Raw genomic sequence first — 22,100 nt, forward strand, 5'->3', positions numbered from 1 at the left:
CTGTAGCACTGAGATCTTCTTCAGCCATCCAAGGGTGTGTGAGCACCACAGGGCCCATCTGTAGCCTCTCAGCTGAAGGGTGAGGAGGAAGGTGGAAAGCTGAATTAAAAAACATAAATAATTCAAATCATGTGGAAAAAGAGAATGCAAAGGGCAGTGAACAGGAACCTGTTTCAAAGGGTGACACCATGGCAGTGCTCAAAGGCTGCCTGGACTCCAGTGAAGCACTCACTGGACCACCAAGAGGCACATGAAGAATTTGGCATTTTGTTATTCCAGGCAACTCCCCCTTCCAACATCTCCCACATTCTGCAAAGGGAAATGTGGCTTCTTGTTTTGCAATTTACTGCTTTTGTTACATCTGATGGGATTTACAACCACAATTCTGGGCTAAAATCAAAATGAGCAAACATTTTGTCAGGATTTCACACAACTTCTCTCCAATTCATGTGAGCAGCAGGCTTTTATGATGTCCTTAGCTAGTGACATTTCTCTGGATTTAAATGTCTGGATTTTGAGTACATGTTCTTGGCAAACACAAAAGTGTCATGGCAACCATGGCTTGCTTTATGATGTGATCTGCTTTGAGATACTGCAACTGAGCAGAGAAGAAGGAAACCACAGAGTTCTTAGAACCTCCAGCTGATGATTCACAGCATCCAAATAATGCTCCTGACTCATCTTTTATGAAAACAGCCCCATTCAGCCAGGCACTACATGACCCTTCTTTCATGTGAAAATACTGAAGGTGTTTTTATGGCACAAACTCCAAATGTCTATCAATTCTCACCATAAAAAAAAAAAAAATTCTAAATATTTCCAGATTTTACTCTTTCTTTACAGATGTAAGATATCAGAGTCACAGTAAGTTGCACAAATAAAGTACAAAACTAATGAAAAAAAGTGTCATTTAATCTTCCAAGTAGATGCAAATCCAATAAACATCAGTTGCCACTGAAAAAGAACTGGAAATACATTTTCAGTCAACATACACGTTTTGTTGCAGTTTATAGTCCAAAGGCAGATGTTGAGAAATAAGCCAGTGACCACAACCAAAAAGAAAGTAATGCTCACCTCTGAGATCAAACAATATGCAAGAAAACATGTTTATCCAAACTTAGTGGTGAAAATTAAATATTAAGCTTACATTAATTTGTGAAAACCCAAACTACACTGGTAGGCACTTGATTAAACTTTAGTTCTATTGGGGGTCTCTTACCAAAAAATTGCAGAATTATACATGATGAACTAAATTTGCTGCAAATGATACCAATTGTGAGCTCCTGACATGCTGAAGTATCCAAAGCACACAAGATCAGGAGAGGTTTTGGTTAATACAACTAAGGGAAGACCAGATTATGTCTCACATGTCTCTGATAAGAGAGTGTTAAATGAAATATTTTTTTATTAATTTTCAAAATATTCCAGAAAGTACAATTGCTTCTACAGCACTGCAGTGAGAGAGATTTGTGGGTGGAATTCCATTTAAACACGTTCCAGTTGTACTCCCAAGGTGTCTACTGTCTATTTCTGTGATATTCCTAGAAGAGATTCCACACAAATCCTGAGTCTGACATGCCAGGTGGAAAATAGCACAAAGCCCTTCCTGGAGGTCCAGTGATCTACTCAGGCCAGAAAAGGGTCATTTGTACTTCCAATGTCTAAGCAGTGCAGCAAACCATATGTTTGCATGGTGTTACACAAGAATGAGCATTATTCCAAGCCCATTAGCTTCCAAACATTTCTTTATTGTTCTCCCAACTCAAAAAAGGATGATTCAAGGAGCCCTCGTTTTCACGTCTGCCTTCAGTTCCCCTTTCCAAAAACCCAAACAACTTCCTGAATCCTCAGCCAGCTCTCCCCTCTCTAGCTGCTACTGGTTTTTCCTGCAGCAATTCTTCCTCCTTCTTCTTGTAAAGCTTCAGGAGATACTCATCAGGCTCAATTCCTGCCTCCTGTAGCTCTGCCATGGCTTTCTCCAGCCGGCGCAGCGTCCGGGCGCTCTGCACTTTGCGGGCAGTGATGTACAGAGTGAATTCCTTGAAGCCCAGCAGTTTGCAGGTATCCACCTCACAGATATTTTTAACATCTTTGGTCTTGTCCACCTGGGGGAAGAAAACTAAACCTGACATTTTTTCCAGGTCTTCAATGCTGACTTGGAAGTCAGTGAGCTGGTGGCTGAAGCCTATGGGATCGTTTGGCACCACAAAAGCCCCCAGCACCAGGGGCTCTGAGGATGTTCTGCTCCTCCTGGCCAGGATCACCTTGTACAGGTGGGATGGTACAGCCACATCATCCTTTCCAATCACCTGCCAAAAGGAAAGGACTGTTACAGATAAAAAATCACAGCATTGTTTTGCTTGGAAAAGATCTTTAAAATTATCAAGTGCAATCATGAATCCAGCACTGCCAAGATCACCACTAACCATGTCCCTAAGCGCCACATCTTCATGTTCCCTCTCTCTGGAGCTCCTCTCCTTTGTGTAACAACAATAACTTATAATATAACATACAATAAAAGTTCCTGCCTTGACAGTTCCAAACCGTGGAGGTTTTAATATACATTTCAAATCAACTCTAAGTTACCATCTGTCACTTATTTTTTCTCTATTACCCACACCCAGGTAGCATTTAAAAGCTGCTTTACCTAAGTAAGCATTTTTTTCAGAGAATCCAGATATAAAGTACATTCAGTGACTCAGTATCCTCTTGGAAGAGAAGTCTATCCAAAGAAAATGCACCTATTTCTTCCATAAATTCCCTACAATCCAATTTCAGTGCTTGTACATGTTGGTTTTCCTCCTGTGTCACTCAGACCAGGATCCAGGGATTTAAGGGCAGCCCCAAGAGCAGAGGATCAGGACTGTTCAAGTCTCACACTTTAAAGTGCATAAAGTCTCACAGCCTCACCCCACCCTGTGCCAGGGATAACTCCAAGGGAATACAACTACTGATGGCAAATGTAATCTCTCCAGGACTCAAAAAGTTATGCTCATGCATGCACTGAATTAAGGTTTTTTGTTTCTTTGCTGAACTGAATCTGTCATCTTAAGAGAGTGTAACAGGCTCACACATGGAAAAGCTGAGTTTTGCATAATTCTTCTGTAAGTACCCTTCTCAAATCCATGCTTTTATTTTAATTGCAATGGAAGAAGAAGATGCAGATCCCTCACAAAAACTACAAAGGCATTTTATTTTGTATATAAAATCCAGCAATTTGGTGCTGTTTCTAGGATTTGCAATACCTGCAAAAGCAAACACTGATTGTTTTGATTTTTTTTGACAGTTTTTGTTAGATACAGTTAAAATACCATTTCAAGGAAAGCAGGTATTTATCACATTAATTGAAAGTGTCAACAGTTCAGACATGCCTTGTCCACTCATATATTGAGTAGAACTCAATATCATAATAAACACTTCCTATGCACACTTTTTTTCTGATTATTCAGCCCTTCTGCAAATGGAAATACATCTTTAAAATTAAATTTTGCCTGTGGCTATTGAACCAAGATTCATGTTGGTCTATTCCATTATTAATTAAATTTGAGTTACAAATTCTTTCAGTGATTTGTGTCCTCTACCTCTGTTGCCAGTTTTTTAAATGACTGGTCCTGAAGTCTTAATGGTTAGACCAAAACCAGAGAAAGGGAAAACTCTGATAAATATTATTCATTTTTTGTGCAGTAACATAGTAGAAACATTACTCCTGTTTCTGGAAAACACATGCTCTTAAATTCCTTTGTGTGTTCTAAAATACCTCCCTCTCTTGCCCTAAATTAGGCTATTTTTAATAGTTTTGCTGTAGATTAAACCTTTTGATTGTTTGGGTTTTTTCAGGGGGTGGGGTCTTGAGTTGGTTTGTTCTTGTTGTGTTTTTTTTTTTTTTTTTTGTTTGGTTGGGTTGGGTTTTGGTTTTTTGAGGTGTGATTGGATTATTTGGTTTTTGTTTTCTTACAAAAATTGTCACGGTTATGCCAACAACCTTCTTCCAGGTAATACTCTGCCTAGACATCAAACAGTCACCAAAACTGGTTAAGGAATAAATGCCTTATGCCAAACCTCCTCTCCCTTTCAATGATGACAGATGTGTTGATAGGGAAATGAGAGCTCCTGAGTGTCAAAGCACTTTGCATTTAGCATTCTGTGTATGTGAAACCAGAGCTACACCTCCCCAGGACAAACACCATAAATAATCAAAACTGACTTGATGCACAGGCAATGCTCAAATGTACTAAAACCAGTGCAGCAACACACTGCTGTACCTGGTGAGTTAACACTGAATTACAAAATAAGTGGTGCTGGGAGCTTTAATCTACTTGAGATCAGTGGCACTCGAGCTGGGGAGTACCTGCAAAATACTGGGGTGAGAGGGAGGGAGCCAGGAAAATCCCTGAAGGGGAGAGTAAGGAGCTCATATTTCCATATTCACCCAAGGGCATCCAGTGATGACACTGCCAAAGGCTGCAGGCCAGGTTCCTTTTCCCCCTGGAGCACGGAGCTTGCAGAGCCTGCACTGCAATCCCCCCTCCTGCACATTCCTAGGGCACGGAGGAAAGTGAGGAAGAGGAGGAAGAGGCAATAGCCTGCTGAGACAGGGCAGCAGTGAGGCTAAACCCCAGTCCTCAGCATCTCCCTGGGCCAAAAATCTCCTGACCTGCAGCATTCCTGCCTCTTCCAGGCCTCTCTGCACACTTTTCCCACTACAAATCCACGGATATGTAGCAGGTCCTCCTTAGCTCAGCTCCCTCCATCTCCACACCTCCCACACACATCCACATCTCAGCATCCTCACTCTGCTGCATAAAAGACCAGAGGAAGGGCGAGCACACAGATGGAGCTGCACAAGGATCTCCAATTAGTGGGGGTACATGGAATATGTAAAACAAACAGGTGAACGCATGTGGAGCGAGCTCAGGGAACTGGGGATTGAGGCTGAGGGCTGAGTGGGTGGATAAAGAGGCTGGGGAATGAATAGAGCTGCACACAAAACAGTTAGGTATGAGATGGAAATGCTGAATGCCTCAAGTGGGTGTTCAGGGAAAACAGACCCGGTGCTTATGTAATATTATGCAAATATATATATTCTATGCAAAATAATGCACATTTATGCACAGTATGGGCACCTAGGAAGAGAGAGGAGAAGAAAGAGAGAGGACAAGTTTAAAATGAAGGAAGGGCTGGCCTATTGAGAAATGTAGATCTAAATTCAACTCCATACCTGTAATGGTCAGGTTTGTAATTTATGTATCATTTCAGTTCCATGCAAACTCTCTTTTGAGAATTTAAATAAAATTTAAGCAGTGCACAGGCTTCATACCAACTTCTCTGAACAGCATCAAACTACTACTGCAATAACTTGACTGAGTGTTCACAGTGTTACAGCAGATAAAACCATCTCCAGCTGCCCTAACTGCCAGAGTGCACAGGTGTCCCTTCCTTACTCAAAACAGGCCATAAAAGTTCTATCCCCAGCTAATTCTGCTGGAGAACACCATCAATGAGCAGTGCCTGGTTTCTCTGACAGAGTAAATATGCATGACTAAGAATAAATGCCTTTTTCTGCAGTTTAACACTTATGTGCACCATGCACAGGATGCATGACCAGTAATTTCTGCAGTGTGACCCAGTGATTTCTGTTAAAAAACCAAATGCATTTCTGGAGCATGGCAAAGTATCTCCATCATCACTCCCTGTAATATCCCACACTTTGCTGTTTTATTGGAGTAAATAGAGAAGCTGCAGAGAAATGTTTCCATAGAGTTGCCCCCTCACCAGCTCAACTCCCAGAGAAAGAAGTGTGACACTGCAAAAGTGAAATTTGGAATAGAAGAAAGAGGTAGGAAAAACAAACTCCACAGTTCCATTTCCTATTGCCACCTAGAGGATTTTCCTCCTCAACTTCAGCAGCCTCAATCCCTACCCAGATCTGCACGATCCCATTTATCTCAGTGCTTTGCCTGGCAGAGGCAGAGAGCATATGCTCCTATTGTAACAGGATGGAAAATGGTTCAAGATTATCCATGCACAGATGTTGACTTTGATTTGTGCCTGTCTATCCACAGGCAGCAGATGATCTTTCAGAAATCAAGACCTAAACCAGCTCTCTGTCCCAGCTGGAGAAGAACAGCAGTTTTTTAAGAGTATCTGTGATTCTAAAAGGAATTTTGTGCTCCAATACAAGCAAGAAAATACAGCAATTGCCTGTTGAAATCACTGCTGTCCCACATGCTTTCACACCATGCTGGTAACAGCCAACAAGGCAAATTTTTGTGCAATCCTTTGAAAATCCCCATTTTGCTATTGCTATAAAATTTTGCTTAATCTTCCGAATTTTCAACAGGCTCATGAAACATGAAAAAAAAAGGCACTCAAGCTAAAAGCCTTCTTTTTATAGCATTAAATATATTTCTTTCCCATCATCATTTGGGAAACCAATGTAACATTTCAGATGCTTTGCTGTCTGTATCAGTTCAATGTAAAAATGTGCACTGCCCTAAATTTTTGCAGCTACTTACTCCTTTCATTTTTGTTTTGTTTCTTTAACTGAACTCATATCTCTTAATAATGTAACATTATCATAATGTCATTTTCAGAGCAGTGTTTATTATTTTTTTTTCATTACTGACATTGTTACTGACATTCCACAAGTGTGTGTGAATTTGTTATTGCTCTCAAAGCCCAATTAAACGTGGACAGCTGTCATGAGGGCAGGCCATTAAAATGTGTGCAATTCCTGACATTCAGAGATGTTTACATATCACTAAAACAACAAACGTGTTTGGTAAGCAGTTGAAAAAGAAACCTAAAGAGCTCATAGGGGCAGATAAGGACAGAACATTTCTTAAACCTGAGAGAATTCAGAGCTTTGATAAATTCAGCCAAGTCACTGGATGAGGATTTGTCTTAAGCTTGGCTCTCCTCTCAGTTTTGGCCAAATCCTGTTCTTGACTACAGACTTTAAAAACAGGAAGCAAATTTGATAGTACCTGTGGAGTCTTAAATATCAAAATAATTAATGAAGACATTTGCTAATGGCATCTACAGTAAGTTTAAACATTTGCTATTAACTAATGCCACCTTCATGGTGGTAATCAGATAAATTACAAGGCAGTCCCTAAAAATGTCACTTTGGAGTTTATGAGATAGAAAACTCCACGAAAAAGTGAAAAGGAATATAAGAAGTATAATGGCAGAACAGTTGAGATTAAATGAGAAGAAAACAGTGTTACTATTACTGGAAATTCTAAAAACAAACCAATGTTATCAAATTTTCATTTTTTTCATTTTACACTGGACTTGTTACAACCTCCCAGGCTGCAAAAAAATTATCTTCCTCTGCAAGGGTACAGATCATTTTAAAAAGAAAGGGCTCATGAATCCAAAAGTGGTATTTTGCCACCTAGTGACTAAAAACTGAAAATCCACTGTGCACAGAATCAGCAGAAGGGCCTAAGGAGCCCTTCATCAGCGAGAGCCAGCTCTGGATTGTCAATTACCAGTGACTCCCTCAGATCCTAGCAAACAGGAATCCCTCTCAATCATGTCTTAACCACCAGCACACACTGCAGAGTCCTTGCATCAGATGACACCACCATCAAATACTTTAAAATGTCAGCTCCAGAAATTCCCTTGACACTCCAGTAGCTGTTTCTTCACTCTCTGTGAAATCCTAACCTGAGTTTAGAAGTGAGCCAGAACTGCACACAGAACTGTCTGAAAAGAAGCACACCCAGCTCCTGTGACAGAGTCCTTCCCCCTCCACCTGGCAGTACCAAAATTAACATCACATGAATTCCATCACATTTCTTGGTGGACAGAATTCAAGGAATCATTCCTGTCCCCAAGCATGGTACTGACCAGGTCCATCAGTCTTTCACTGTAGATATAACATCACTCCTGCTGATGTGACCCCACGTTTGACAAGCCAGAGCTTTGTTCTAATTTGATACTGAATTCTGTACAGAAACAGACTTTCTGGCAGTACAAAAGATTCCATTTACTATCAGTGTAACTTTATTTACTCGATCATTGTGACAGCATTAACTGCCTTCACTCAAGTTCCTTCTGGGTTTGTTAGGCAGCACTGATTCTGCCAAGAGTGTTTTCCCCCAATATTTGAGACAGTTCTGTCAGATGGCACTGAGAAGAACTGAGGGGTGTGAAGGCAGACCTAGCAACACACAGACCAGAAAACACTACAGATAAAATCACAGTAATGATCTGCACAGCCAAGCACTCCAAAATGCAAATGTAAGTACTTCAGGAAAATTTAATTTGTTATGGCTGGTGTGATTGTTATTGCCAAATCATTTGGCAATCCTAAAAAGGGAAGGAAAAAAGAAAAGAGATGGCAAAAAAAACCCCTGTTCCTGAATACAGAGTTATGACATTAAAAAACAGATGCCCCAATCCCTTTTTATTTTTCTATAATGAAGAGGGTATGTATATATATCATGTATGTAATAAACTGTATTTACATGATGACAGACTACTGCTGCCACAGAATTCACTTAGATTAACTTAAAAAAGAATCCACCACAGTCCTTAACACCCCTTTTCCTGTAACAGCACAACCTTCAGGATGGGTACAGTGCTAAATAAAAGCAATCCCAATTAATCTCTCCTGCACCTTCAGTGTCTCTTCTCCTCCCACTTTAACCCAGTGTCCATTCCATTTATTTGTACTTCACATCTAAATTTAGGGCTGACAGAGCTCTGGTGGTTTACACCAGCTGATCTAAGACTGAACCCTTTGCATAAAATTTTTGGGACATCTATCATGGACCCACATCCAGCAGGAACCTCTGTAGCCCTGGGACCATCTGGAGCAGCCAACAAACAAGGAATAGTTCCCAGGTTTATCTCCTCCTTTAACAAGCATTCCTTCCCCTATAGTATCTTAGTAGGAGACAACCTCTTCTAGTTCTGAAAATTATCTGGGTAAAACCATAAGGTACCATCTCCTATTTGAGAGTGCAATTTGTTTCCCAGTTATTTGTCACAGACAGAGATGACAACTGTACCTTCTGGAATGGTTATTGTGCCTCTCTGGCCCAGCCTGGTGATCAAATTTAGAAAATTAAACAAAAAACACGATTCCAGTGTACCAGTAAAAAGTACATTAAAATGTCTTTTTCAAACAACAAACAAAACATTACCTAAACTGTATTTTTATTTGCCAGCCACAGCTAATTCTTATTAAATTAGCATTCACTAGGATGGCCTTGGGAATGGGGAGGGGAGGGTGGAGCACTGAGCATGATGTGGTTAATTATTGCAAAATTTGTATGTGAAACTTCAAATCTGCTGACAGAGGAAAATCACTGAAGTGACAGCCACTGGGTAGCAGTAATGTATAAAACAAGACAATGCCATTTTGATTTGATCTGGACAAAGATGAAAAACCTGCCTCTGCCTCTCCAATGACACAGAACAGATTTTTCCTGTTGGCATTCTATTCTACATATATTCTCAAAATATGTTTTTCACATACCAAGCACGATCATCAATCTCCTCTTTGCAATAAAAATCTCCACTGGAGACAGATGAAATGACAGAACATATCTGAGGATATCACAAGTTAAGCCAATAGACAGAACAATGCTGGCATCTAAGGAGTTCAAGGTTAATTCCCTTTCAGGAATTAAAGAGCAAATGGTACCAGAGTCCAAGCAGGAACTGGGAACAAAGCCATGACCAATGCTCTGTTTCTCCTCTATAGTGATCTAAAAATAACCTTTTTGGATGCCTGATGAGAAAAACACCGGCATGTAAAACGACAGATACATATTTCACCACTCCTTTAGCCAAAAACAAGGAAACTAAGACTGAAGAGAGGATCTGAAACAAATCAATGCAGACACATTCACTGTAGCACTTCAGTGTTTTCTTTTTTTCCTTTTCACAGCTCTGTCTGAGAGAGCAAAAACATTAGAGAGGAGCTGAGCCTTAAGAGTGGCATTGGCAGATTACAGGTTGTGAGTTCCAGCACTCTGGTGTGTACTGCAGCACTTCTCCTTGAACAGCAGGGACAAAGGAAAGGACATCTTCTCACATCAGCTTCTCATGCCCAAACAATGAGGACTACAACCCCTTTCAGTCTGAAGTCATTTGTGTGAACTCTTTTGAGTTCACTCTGAAAGACAGCAAAGAGATACCTTCCCTTCACAAGCATTAGTGTTCTTCCTTTAGGGGCAGAATCCCAGACTACCAAAATCAATGGCAATGACTGCAATTATATCCAAGGTGTCTGTTTGAAAAGAACTTCTCTTCAGTGCTTTGACACCTTGTGTTTCCTCCTCTAAGTGTTTGTGTTGATAAAAGAAAAAACAAACAAACAAACCCAGCACACCCCTCTATTCTGAAGTCTCTCTCCTCAAAGTACAACTGCAAGGCAAAGCACAAAAATTTAAGCCAGGAACAAATTTCAAAATAAAAGAACCCCAACACTCTCTGCCTGTATTTATTTAGAGGACTCAAAGCAAACAATTTAATATTTTAAACAAACAAACAAAAAACCCCACAAAATCATTATTTTACTTTTCCCACCTGGAGACAGCATTATCTGTACTCAAATAAAAAACAATTTACATAATGAATCTCACTGTAGGAAGCTGAGTAAAAGGATTTATGGATATGAAAAAGTGGTGACACACTGACAGGAACACCATCACTTCACCATTTTTAATCCCACTCTGAACTTCAGTTCATAGTAAGACCAAAACTGGTAAAACATTCCTAGAATATCTGTGTTATCATCAAACCCAAAGATGATGAAGACAAAAGACAAGAACTGAATGAGATCACAAGCACAACAGTGTGGGCATTTTGTGCCACTATTATTTCATCAGTGTATCCAGGTATCAAGTTATTTTGAATAAAGTCAGTAAGATGCAGTGTCTGCTCTGATTTTTACCTGTGGAATACTAAAATTTACATTTCAAAACCAGGACTGAGAATGACAATCATTTTTCAGAAAATGCAATCTTCCTCTTCTAAGTAAACACTTTCTCTAGAGAAGAATGAGAGAAAGATGAGCAAGATTAAAGTAAAGCCATTGATAGATGCAGTTGATAGATGATTTAACTTCTTCCTGGAAGTGATTTCCACTTACAAAATGTTCAAGTCAGCTCAGGATTTTTAATTCCTTGCTATGTAAGATGAAGATATTTTTTAAGGATGAAAAATAAATGCAGTATCCTGACAGCTACAAGGAAGCAAATCCCAGCAAGCTGTGTGTAAGCCTGGAGAACTTTGTACCATTCTGAGTGACAGGAAGCCAAATGCTCAGCTGAAGATTGGTGGGAGAGAACATCTCCCTCCTGCTCCCAGCTGTGTGCTTCTGGACATGTCTCATGCTGTCACCAGGAAGCACTGGACTACTCTGTGTGCTGCCTCAATCTTTCTACAGCAGTACAAAACCAGCCCAGCAAACCCAGTCTGGATGGTTTTGTATTGCACTGGGTTATCAAGCATTTTGTGGCAGGATCTGACAGTCATCAGGGCTGGCAGACCAAAGAAAGGCAGAGGAAGGCCTGGAAAGTAGAAAGGGCAATGGTGAAGTGAGCACCTGTGGGTGGCACAGGATGATTGGCCATCTAAAGCTGGCTTTGCCACTAATTTATCATCTGGCATGGGTCATACCCCTTACCATGGCTTATTTATCCACTTGAAAAATGAGCACAGTCTGCATCTCCCTCACAAAGATGTGGTGAGAGCTGGAACTGCCACTAAACATGAAGAAGGTAACTTATTACTATTGCACTTTCATATGCATAACTGCCCCCAAAAATAACAAACCCAAATCCAAAACTGTGTTTTTGTGACAGGTAAGGTTTGACATGTGTGGCTGGGGACATAAGGGACAGTTTCTCAAGTAAAAAGGGAAAAAGCAAATGGGAAAAATCATATTCTATCATGACCAAGTTCCAAGTTCAATCAAAAGGAAATGAGCTGTGTATTTATAAAGGAGAAACAGTGCCTAACTCTTACTGCTAAACAAGCCAGTGTTGGGAACTGAGCATCTCTCCCTTTTGTGTCTCTCACATCCCTGTGAAATAGGGGGTTGTTTCAGCAAGTTCATCCATTGCTCCTCAGAGAACTGGTTGGAAGCTGAATTGCTCACAAGCTGAAGCTGCAGTTGATCCAACTACTTATTTTCAAGGAGAAGTGTTTCTTTCAAGAGGTGCAAAATGCAGCATTTATTATTTGCATTATGCCAGCTTTCATCTGCAACTGTACATAGCAATAATATCTCATTGCAGTGGGCACAGAAGTAACATTCCCTTGAGTAACTTACCATGCTCAAACCTTAGCAATGTCTAAACACAATCCTACTAAGAGTAAATCTGGGTAAGCAACAATAAATTCACCTCTCAGCTTCATAGCCTGTCCCATCTGTCCGTCAGTGATGGTTTCTACAGATTGTACATGATGAATCTTCAGAGTATTTTAAGCAGGTAATAAAAATAGGGGGCTAAAAGAAGGGGAGCATCAGTACCATTGACACTGCACTTGAGTGAAGTCTTCCAAGTGACTCTGGCATGTTCAGAATCTCAGCTGCAAGGCCTCATCCAAGTGATGCCTATGGTGTAGCAGCAAACAACTGCTTGTGAAATTAACAGAGCACTGACACTCCAATATCCTGTAGAGTTTTGAGAGACCCATCCTATCTTTGCATTCTACTCTTTCTAAAACACATGAAGAAATTTATTAAATAGATGCAAACCCCACTGACTCTGACTGGATAAAGAGTTCTACTGCTGACTGTGGACATTAAATAGATCTCTGTAAATAAACAAACTATTTTAAAAGTATGCTTTTTCAAGTGTAGGCAAGATGTAACACTTCTGCTAATCTTGTCCTAACAAGTATTGCACATTTTATACATTTTGCCTGTACTAAGATGCCCAACTTTTGTTTTATGATATCTATTTTAAATAAATAATTACTACTGCACTATTATCCCAGCAAGATATACACATACCTGATAAGTAACAGTCTTCTTTCCATCACCATCTGTTTGAGGCAAGGTAAGAGGTCCAGAAACAACCCAAACATCTTCAAATCTCTCAGTCAATTCCCGACAGTACATTTCCATTCTGGAACACATTTGTCAGACAGGGAAAAGTCAGCTGGGAAGATTTAGTCTTTGAGACACACTATGAAGGGAAGGGTGAACTATTGACAGGGAGCATTTTTCCAGATTCATTTGAGTGATTCACAAGCAAAAGTAGGTAAAATGTAGGTCCAAGTCCTGCTTCCCATTTGTCCTCTGTAAATAATGTTCATTTATTCACAGATAGACATGTGTTACTGCACACATCTGAAAAAGGTTTCTGCAGCCTTAGCACATGGCTGAATAGCTGAGTTCTCTACTTACTCCCACACTTGACACTAGAAATATACTGTTGGTGGTCACTAGGGACTGGAAAAATAAAATTGTTCTAAGCAGCAAGCTGAAGCATTTTTACTTTGAAAGGTTTTATGATATTAATGGATTTGTATGTTTATCCCCATGGAATCAAAGTCCTGCAACACAGTTCTTTCTGAAGTTTCTGTTTGCCATTTTCACTAACTCTGCTGGTTTTCTTTATAGATATAAAACTCTTCCAAAATAAAGTAGTAACTCCAGAAACACAACCATATTTTTGCTTTTTAAACTGATTCAGTTTACAGCATATAATATTTCTCAAATAAGAAGGTTCCTGGATCACATCTACTTTACAGAAAACAAAAGATTAACAAGGCCAGGCTGGATGGGGCTTTGAGCAATCTGATCTAGGGGAAGGTGTCTCTGTCCATGGCAGTGGGGTTGGAACTAGGTGGTATTTAAGGTTCCTTCCAATCCAAATAATTCTATAATTCTATGAATATAGCACTTCTTTGTTTTAACAGCCCAACTGTTAAAGAAATCACATACAGTGAGCAAGCATTGGTCCTCTACAAAGGTGAGTTGCATTTCACACAAATGGACAGACAGAGTATAAAACAGATTATCCCAGTTAATCTGGCTGCCTCTGACAGGGGGAGGTTTCACCTCCTTGTCTAATTCCTGTTCCTCACACCTCTCCCTTGGGCCACTTGAGCATTCCTTATCTGTCAACTCTGAACAAAACCAGTAGGTTTTTCTTTTTGTTTTTATTTTGTGCTGGGTTAGTGAGTTAAATCAGCAAGAATGAGCCCCACAAATGAGAATAAGCAAGAATGAGTCTTTTCTTCATGTGCTACACTGAAGCATTGACTAGAAGTGAATTCTTTTCCTACTGTCACCAGCTTTGCTTCCAAGCAGCCCAGCTCCTCAGGCTGTCTCATGGCAGGGAAATACAAACACCACCTGGAAGGAATGGGAATAAATGCAGCTAGGGAGCAAACTGCTTTTGGTGGCAGGAGGGACAGAGGTCAGATTACAGTGACCATGAAATCACACTCAAAACAAGACAGAAAACAGTTAAATATCAGGTGGAAGAGAATGAGGAATACTAAGGTGGAGATGGAGCACACCATGGAGCCAGTCCAAATGGATGATTCTAGTCGTGGATGATTATAGTCCTGCTCTCCCCTTTCCTACTGCTCCCCTTGTCTGTCCCAGCTGACCACTCCTAATCCATCTCCCATGTTGGTTCTACAACTCATTTCATGAGTTGATCCAATTTTCTAATGTGGCAGAAACATAACCAAGCAAAACAAAACAAGAATCAGTTTTTAACTGGCTGGCAAATGAAACTGATTCACCACAGTCAGGCTACTACCAAAGCTGGAACTGGGAAAGCAGCAAAAACACAAGGCAGGAGGGCAAACACCACTTTAGAAAACAACAGACACTTCTACTGACTAAGCTGCCTGCACCTCAGAAGACAGGTCAAGAAGCAAGCAACTAAAACAAGAGAAAGGAAGAGAATATTGAAGCTAGGAAACAATGTAACACATGTGAAATACGGTATCCTTAAAAATATTTATTATTAAAGAAATGACTGACAAAAAAAAAAGTGGCATTGTTGCCTTTTTCATGAATTTAAACTATGGGAACAGAGTGCTGGGGATGGGGAAAAGTGGCAATAATTGCTTAAATTGCAGGGTTGATAGTGCTAGAGGAAATTTCCAAACACTCCCCATGATTTCCTGATTAGGCAGAGATCCTGCTTAAGGGAAACAAAGAGGGTTTCCCTACTTTGAATTGATACAAATGCCTAGCTTTGGTATAAGGAAAATTTATGCTCAAATACTTGAGTTATTAAAAAAAGAAAAAAACCCTCTTAAAATGTTATGGCATTTTATTTGTCTATAAAACAGTATAACCTTACTGAATGGCTCATCTGATTTTATACACATTCTTGTAAAACAGGAAAGCAGTGTGCAGATGAATGATGATGCAGTTTTGATGGACTTTTATTACAACACTGTATATAATTTTGCTGACCTTCCCTTGAGTGAACCTTGAAAAATTTATCATTTTCCCCTCCTGTTTCTGAGCCTTCACATTCTCTAAGTCCTATACAAGAAGCACTGGATGAATGCTACTTTTACTATCTTCTCTGCTCAAAGGAAGGGAAGAATAAAAATCTTACATGAAGCAAGTTTAAATTTATCAACTACTCCACCTCAAAGACAATCCAGTCAGCACTCACAAGTGACAGAGCTCCTGCCTGACTGCTCCTTGGGACCTTAGACCTGAAGAGTGATGGCTCAGTGGGGAGCACTCAGTTCTGCAATTCAAAGGGAACCAACATCCACACACAGACATGGGAAGACTCTCACACTGCAAGTGCTTCTTTGAGGAAGATCTAAACCCTCTCCTTGCCTCTGCTGGAACTTCCTTAAGGACAGTTAAGCCTGGTACTTTTTATCAGCCAGAAGAAATAATTTTGTCTTTTTTAAATAAATGTCCTCAACAGTTTGACTGAATGAAGAACTAAAGTAGTTGTTACACTGTTCTTTCACTGAGAGGACTGAGCTGGCTTTTATTTCAGAGAAAGCTCCTATGACCTCTACAGACAAACTGCTCTAAAATACCTGGATGTGAAGAACCTTTAAAAATAAAGCATTTTTGATTTATGCTGCTCCCTGATATTTTTCACTTAGTTTACTTACAAGTAATTTCTCACCTGTTCCAAAACCCAGCATTATTTTCATAATTCTGAGGCACAATGTTAGACAGATAAAACGTTTCAGCCATAGCTCTCTGCATAGAGAAAGAAAATATTGTAATTTCACTGAAACAATCATGAGCTGAAGACACATTTTAGCAGTTTGTGGATCAGAATCCCATTTCTAGTTTAGTTTTAACACCTATTAACACAGAAAATCAGAAAAACCGCAGTCAGAACACCTACAAAACTATTTAGGATTAAGAGGTGCACAACTGAGGTGAAACCTTGCAAAGTTATCTACTTTTTTATCCTGGCAGAAACAGCAAGAGAATGTCCAACTCAAGAGGCACAGGAATTACTACCACCCAGTGTCAGTTTGGTAATGTCTTTGAAAGCAACTAGTCATTTTTCATTTTGAAAGGGAAGGACACTTTCAAGCATGCTTTTCATTTATTTGACTGCTTAATGGCTAACTTTTTCTTTCTTTTACAAGAAAAAGTTTTATTAGATATACTCATCAATATTTTACACATATATAATGTACAGGCAATAAAATGATTTATGAGACCATAATGGTCAAACATCCATATATCTGCTTAATTTCATCTTGTAGAAGTGTCATAAACATTTCTGAACAGAAGCTCACATACTTCCAGAGGTGAAGGACCTGGTGATAAATCACAAGACATACACAGGGAAATACAGAGAGAAAAAATTCCAAGATCTTAATCCAGAATTTTCACAGGTCCTGTATTTTCCAATATTTTTCACATACTACTACTGCAAAGTGATGGGACTGACAGAACTCTTTAGGATAATGAGCAAACTACCTCCACTAATTAGAAATGCAGTTTTTATAATCCTATATCTGAAAGACTGTATCATCTCACTGCATTTCAAACCAGGTCCAGGATATCTGTGCACAGGGAGCTCACCAGCAAAAATACCCAGAAGCACAAATAAATAACAACAAAGACATTTCCAAAAGAAATAAAACTACTGATTCTTTCATTTACCACATGCCACTGTGCTGTGACTCTACCCCACTGAATACTATCTGTCTGGAGAAATACTAATTCAAACTGCTTCTTAATTAACAAATTGCTGCATTAGGCACATTTCACAAGAGGATCCAATAAATTCAAAGCTGCTTTGTGAGTCAGCCAAGGCATTAAGGCATGCTTCTCTTACAGCCTGAATAAATGGCAGGTGAAGACATTTTATAGACTGAAAGAACTATGGCAAAAGGGTCTAATTTACCTCATACACACTGCAAGGAAGGAAAAAGCCTTTTAAATCATCCAGGCAATCCCCTTGCCAATACAGAACAGTACTTAACAGCATCTTTGCTTTGCTCAATCTAGCCTTAAATATCTCAGCAGCTGTTGGCCACAATGACATCATTGTCCCTGTCTCCCTTTAACTGAGCTTTGAAACCTTGCAGGGTTTTCTTGGCGAAGGTTATCATCTTCATTTTACAGGTGGACAATGTGACATGCAAGAGGCTGAGAAAACTTGAACACCACACTGTTCAAGACATCATCTCTGCCAAACAAGCTGGTGTAGGTGTGATTTAATGAAGAGAGCTATGTCATCAGAGCATGCACCTGATTTAGATGCCTGAAGGAGGCTGTGAGAGCACCCTACACTGCTCAGTCAGGAACAGACCTTGTAACTCCAAATCCAGCTCTGTGCATCAATAATGACATCATGCTCCACCTCAAAACAAACTGCATGAGGAACATTGCACATTACTTCTAAGGGTCTTTTGACCCTTTCCAACTGATAAACACAAATTAAAAAGATGGGAGAAAAAGTCCTACTGTTGAAAATTTGTTATCTCCTGCTGGTGCCATGTGTCCTCGTGACCATCCACTGCCAAGGTAGTCTTCATTGACAGCACTGAACATCAGAGGGATGTTAGGGTCTGGTCTGAATTTGCAGTGCCTTCGATCTGCATCACCTGCAGAACAGCACACTAAATGGTCAGATTATCATGAAACCATCAAAATCACAAGACAAAAAGATCTAATTCTGTCATATCTTGCCAGATGATCCATGTTTGAGGATTCAGTACATTAATCTGAACTCTGTACATCTCATTTACAGGCAACGCTAATTTCTTTCTGCCATGTGTTTTATTTAAGTTCTTACTTACCAATAAAATAGATGGGGTTTTTACATCATGACTTTTCAGTCTGCCCAAAACAAAACAGGTCTGCCTTAAATATTGAGTAGCTACAGACATAAGTCAGAACTGAATGCCTCAAGATGCTCAATTTCAACTTGAAGTTAGTTGTATCTGATTATTTGGAAAACATTTTAACAATTCAGCCATTAAGGCCCACTTGATAGTAAGCCTGAAATTACTGTTTTCTTCTCAGACAGAAGTGGGATCAATGATGCTACTTAAGGGTTGGTCATAATGTTTTCAAGATCTTGCTTTTAATTTTCAAAGGTAATTTGAAGACAGTGATTTAGAGACATTCAGAGGGCTATTGCTTTCATAAAGCATTTTACAATTACATGGTTACCTCCATTAGTAATAATCTGCCTTATAAAAACTGAACTAATGCTATAAACTTAATTTACAATGAATGTATACCACTCATATTTCATTCACCACTGATAGCAAAAAATCACTGAGCCTCTGTCTTGCATAAAGAACAGGGAGAGAGTATGAGAACTGCATCAGAGTAAATAATGGCTGCAGTGAGGAGCTAATGCCCAATCTAGCTCTGAACAATTGATGCCCTTTGCTCAGTTTTTATCTCACAAATGGACATTCTCCTGCCATTCTGAGCAAATCTCTAAGATCTGTACATTAAAAACTCTGCCTACCACTGACATAAACTGGACCTTAGAACTAACTCCACTGCTAAGGAAGCAGAAGCCATTCTAATGCACTCGAGCAACTTTGCAGATCCAAATCAAGTAAGGAAAGGTTAATTTTCATTGTTTCATCTTCTCTCCATTCCTGTTACAAAAACTCAAGTTGAGCTTCCTTCCCTCAGATCACTATAGGACTCAGACTTTTCTCCCTGACTGCTCCAGGATCCACCTTCTGTGAGCAGCAAAGGTCGTTCAGAGCATCACAAATGTAAGAAGATAAATGTTGTATACAGGTAGAGATATTATTAAAGAAAGCCCTTATAAAATATGGCTTAGGCCCTGCTACTCTAGCTAAGCTAGCAGTTAGCTTGTAACCATGTGAAAGAATTGTAAGAATGAAAGTCAGTTAGTTTTTATCTCACAAATGGACATTCTCCTGCCATTCTGAGCAACAACAATCTATTCTGGAAACAGAACCCTTCCCACCTGCAAAAACATAAAGTCTATCCCATAGCAATCAGTGAATAAAATATGTAAACTATACAGGAATAGAGAAATTTGATGGACATGTAAAATGCTATTTACTAACCAATGAACTGAGTAGCAAGAAAATTATGAACCAATTAGAGTTATACACTAGGTCTTAAAAACTGTATAAAAATGGGCTGTAACATTAAGATTGGCTTTTCTGCATGAAGAAACTGAGTCCTGTCTGCTTATTACTGCAACGAATAAACACCTACATACCCAGCATCTTTTGTTTTGAAATGTGTTCAATCACCCATCTAGGCACCCGTTTTGCCTGGTCATAAGACAGTGCATGATTTGTGTAACATCTGGTCTCTGTTCCAGCCTCAGGAAATCCATATCTTTCCAGCAGAGCCTCTTCTATTGGTTCTAAGGAAAAATAAACAGAAAACCATCCAAAGATGAAATGTGATCATAAACAGGACAGTAAAAAAAACACATCTCAGTGGGTGTGAACGTACTGTATAGGGAATTACTTGAGGTTACAGCCACAATTAAGACCTAAAATATATTAAGAGAGCTATCCAGTGAAACTCTCATCTGCCAAAATAGTTGTAGTTCTCATCATGTTTTAACATGAGAATCTCAGCTCTAGGACTAAGTCATCTATCTACACTAATGCCTACAGAAGGCAGAAGAAAAGCTATGAGATATTTTCTTTCTACAGAAGAAAAGCTCTCAGATGTGTAGGGATAAATCAGGCAACAAGGAGTTACAGACACAGGAGATCAAAACATACATTTCACCCTTTGGAGCTGAAAATCAAATTCCTCACAAACTGAGATTTACAAGTTGGGCACAAGCAGTCCTGCCCTCTCTGGGAACGCTTATACTCTGCTGAATGAATGAAAGCTTCACTGAATTTTCATTATTTTTTCAAGCAATAATTTTTTCTCATGGAAGAATTATTTACACCCATCTTACTGTCTTGTTCATTCTCCAGCCATCTGTCCAACAGCAACTCATGTTTTTAGAGCCATTCTTCCTCTGCTTTCCAACAATCCGGTACTTTTAAAGCCTTGAAGCTGCAGAGAAAACCATTCACTCCCTCAGGTGCCCCAAACATCCCTCCCCACACCTGAACCCCACCAGACCCCAGACTTGATAAACGAACCTCAGCTCAGGGCAGCAACAGCTGAAATTTAGTGATGGTCTGGTCCGAAATGTGTGTTTAAAACTAAATACACATTCCTCTCCTGCCACCAACACTGCCGTGAGAAGGTGTAAAGGGAAGCGCTGTTAATTACCAGCTGCAGCCCAGCATCCCCAGATAACCTCCTCCCCACTCAGCCCGCCGGAGGCACTAGGGGAACCCCACGATCTCCTGGCACTATTTGGGCATTCCGGGAATGGGGGAAGGAGGGAAAAGGCGCTTCTGAGGGGAAGGAGAGAGTTTAGGGACAGAAGCGGCTGTGGGGAGCGGGGCTGCGGAACCCGGGACCGCGCTGAACCGGCCGCTCCCGTCTCGCCGGGCCGCGGCGTCCCCACTGTCCGCGGCTCTTACCCTGCGCTGGGGCCCGCCCGGGGCCCGGCTCCGGCTGGCTCTGGCTGCGGAGCAGCCGCCATGTAGCCCAGCAGGACGCGGCAGCCCCGGCCGCGGCCCCGCAGATGAAGCCGCCGAGGAAGCGGCGGTGGCGGGGCAAGGCCGCCATGGCGGCGGCGGGAAGGGAGGGGAAGGGAAGAGAAGGGGCGGGCGCGGCCCCGCAGCGCCCCCTCACGGCACAGCCCTGAAGGCGCCATGGCGGCGTCGCCTCGGTGAGGGGGCGCCGCGTGAGGGGATGAGGCCGCCGGGGCTTCCCCGATAGCTGTGGAAAAATAAAGTGAATTCCCTCATGGGGACTACAGGGACTGTAGTGGCTAAACTGCACCCATCCAGCTTGGCTGGGGCGACCAGCCCGGGCTCCAAGCGCAGAGGATGACTGAATCATAGGATCATAGAATGGTTTGGGTCAGAAAGGAGCTTTAAAGTCTTTAGGTGGAGAAGAAAAGATCACCTCCCTTATGAGGAGAGACTGCGGGAGCTGGGTGTGTTCAGTCTACAGAAGACTGAGAGAAGATCTCAATACATTTAAGTATCTCTAAGGTGGTGCCAAAAGGACAGTGCTGGACTCTTTTCAGTGGTGCCCAGCGACTGGATGAGGAGCAATGGCCACAAAATAAAAGTTTCACCTCAACGTGAGGAAGAACTTCTTTACATTGAGGGTGGCAGAGCACTGGAAAAGGGAGGTCACAGTTTTCTATCCCTGGAGACATTCCAAACCCACCTGGACACATTCCTGTGTCACCTGCTCCAGATGATGCTGCCTTGGCAGGAGGTTTGGACTGGGTGATGCCCACAGAATCCTTCCATCCCAAACAACTCAGTGATTCTGTGATAGTCCAACCCCTTGGCAATGACCCGGGACATTTTCAACCAGACCAGCTTGCTCAGAGCCCCATCCAACGTGACCTTGAATGTTTTCAGGGATGGGGCATCCACCACCTCTACCTGTACCAGTAACTCACCACCCTCATTGTAAAACATTTCTTCCTTAAATCTAACTTACATCAGCCCTCTTTTGGTTTTAAACCATTCCTCCTTGTCCTATCTCAACAGGCCCTGTTAAAAAGTTTGTCCTCATCTTTTTTACAAATTCCCTTTAGGGACTGGAA

General features: G+C 40.8%; 1 protein-coding gene across 2 annotated transcripts; it reads right to left on the reverse strand.

The window, feature by feature from the left end:
* Nucleotides 1–891: 891 nt before the first annotated feature.
* Nucleotides 892–21,136, reverse strand: EXOG (exo/endonuclease G). Of its 2 annotated transcripts, none has more exons than XM_071428531.1 (6): nt 20,953–21,136; nt 19,668–19,817; nt 17,912–18,051; nt 16,104–16,180; nt 12,986–13,100; nt 892–2,309 (listed from the first exon to the last, which is right to left on the reverse strand). In XM_071428531.1, the coding sequence occupies exons 1-6, from the start codon at nt 21,098–21,100 to the stop codon at nt 1,848–1,850; spliced, it is 1,092 nt and encodes a 363-aa protein (XP_071284632.1). In that variant the 5' UTR covers nt 21,101–21,136; the 3' UTR covers nt 892–1,847. The 2 variants fall into 2 exon arrangements, with proteins under 2 accessions (XP_071284632.1, XP_071284631.1); XM_071428530.1 differs by lacking the exon at nt 20,953–21,136 and adding an exon at nt 20,364–20,473.
* Between the last annotated feature and the right edge of the window lie 964 nt (nt 21,137–22,100).

The sequence above is a fragment of the Agelaius tricolor genome, unplaced genomic scaffold (genome assembly GCF_023055355.1).
Source record: "Agelaius tricolor isolate 1412-34295 unplaced genomic scaffold, bAgeTri1.0.p SCAF_6, whole genome shotgun sequence".
Lineage (NCBI taxonomy): Eukaryota > Metazoa > Chordata > Aves > Passeriformes > Icteridae > Agelaius > Agelaius tricolor.

Coding starts and splice junctions, on each gene's coding strand:
- EXOG (XM_071428531.1), bottom strand. CDS start 21,100: ATGGCGGCCTTGCCCCGCCACCGCCGCTTCCTCGGCGGCTTCATCTGC. Junction 19,818..20,952: donor CGGGCGGGCCCCAGCGCAGG/GTAAGAGCCGCG, acceptor ATTTTTCCTTAG/AACCAATAGAAGAGGCTCTG. Junction 16,181..17,911: donor GAGATAACAAATTTTCAACA/GTAGGACTTTTT, acceptor TTCTCTATGCAG/AGAGCTATGGCTGAAACGTT.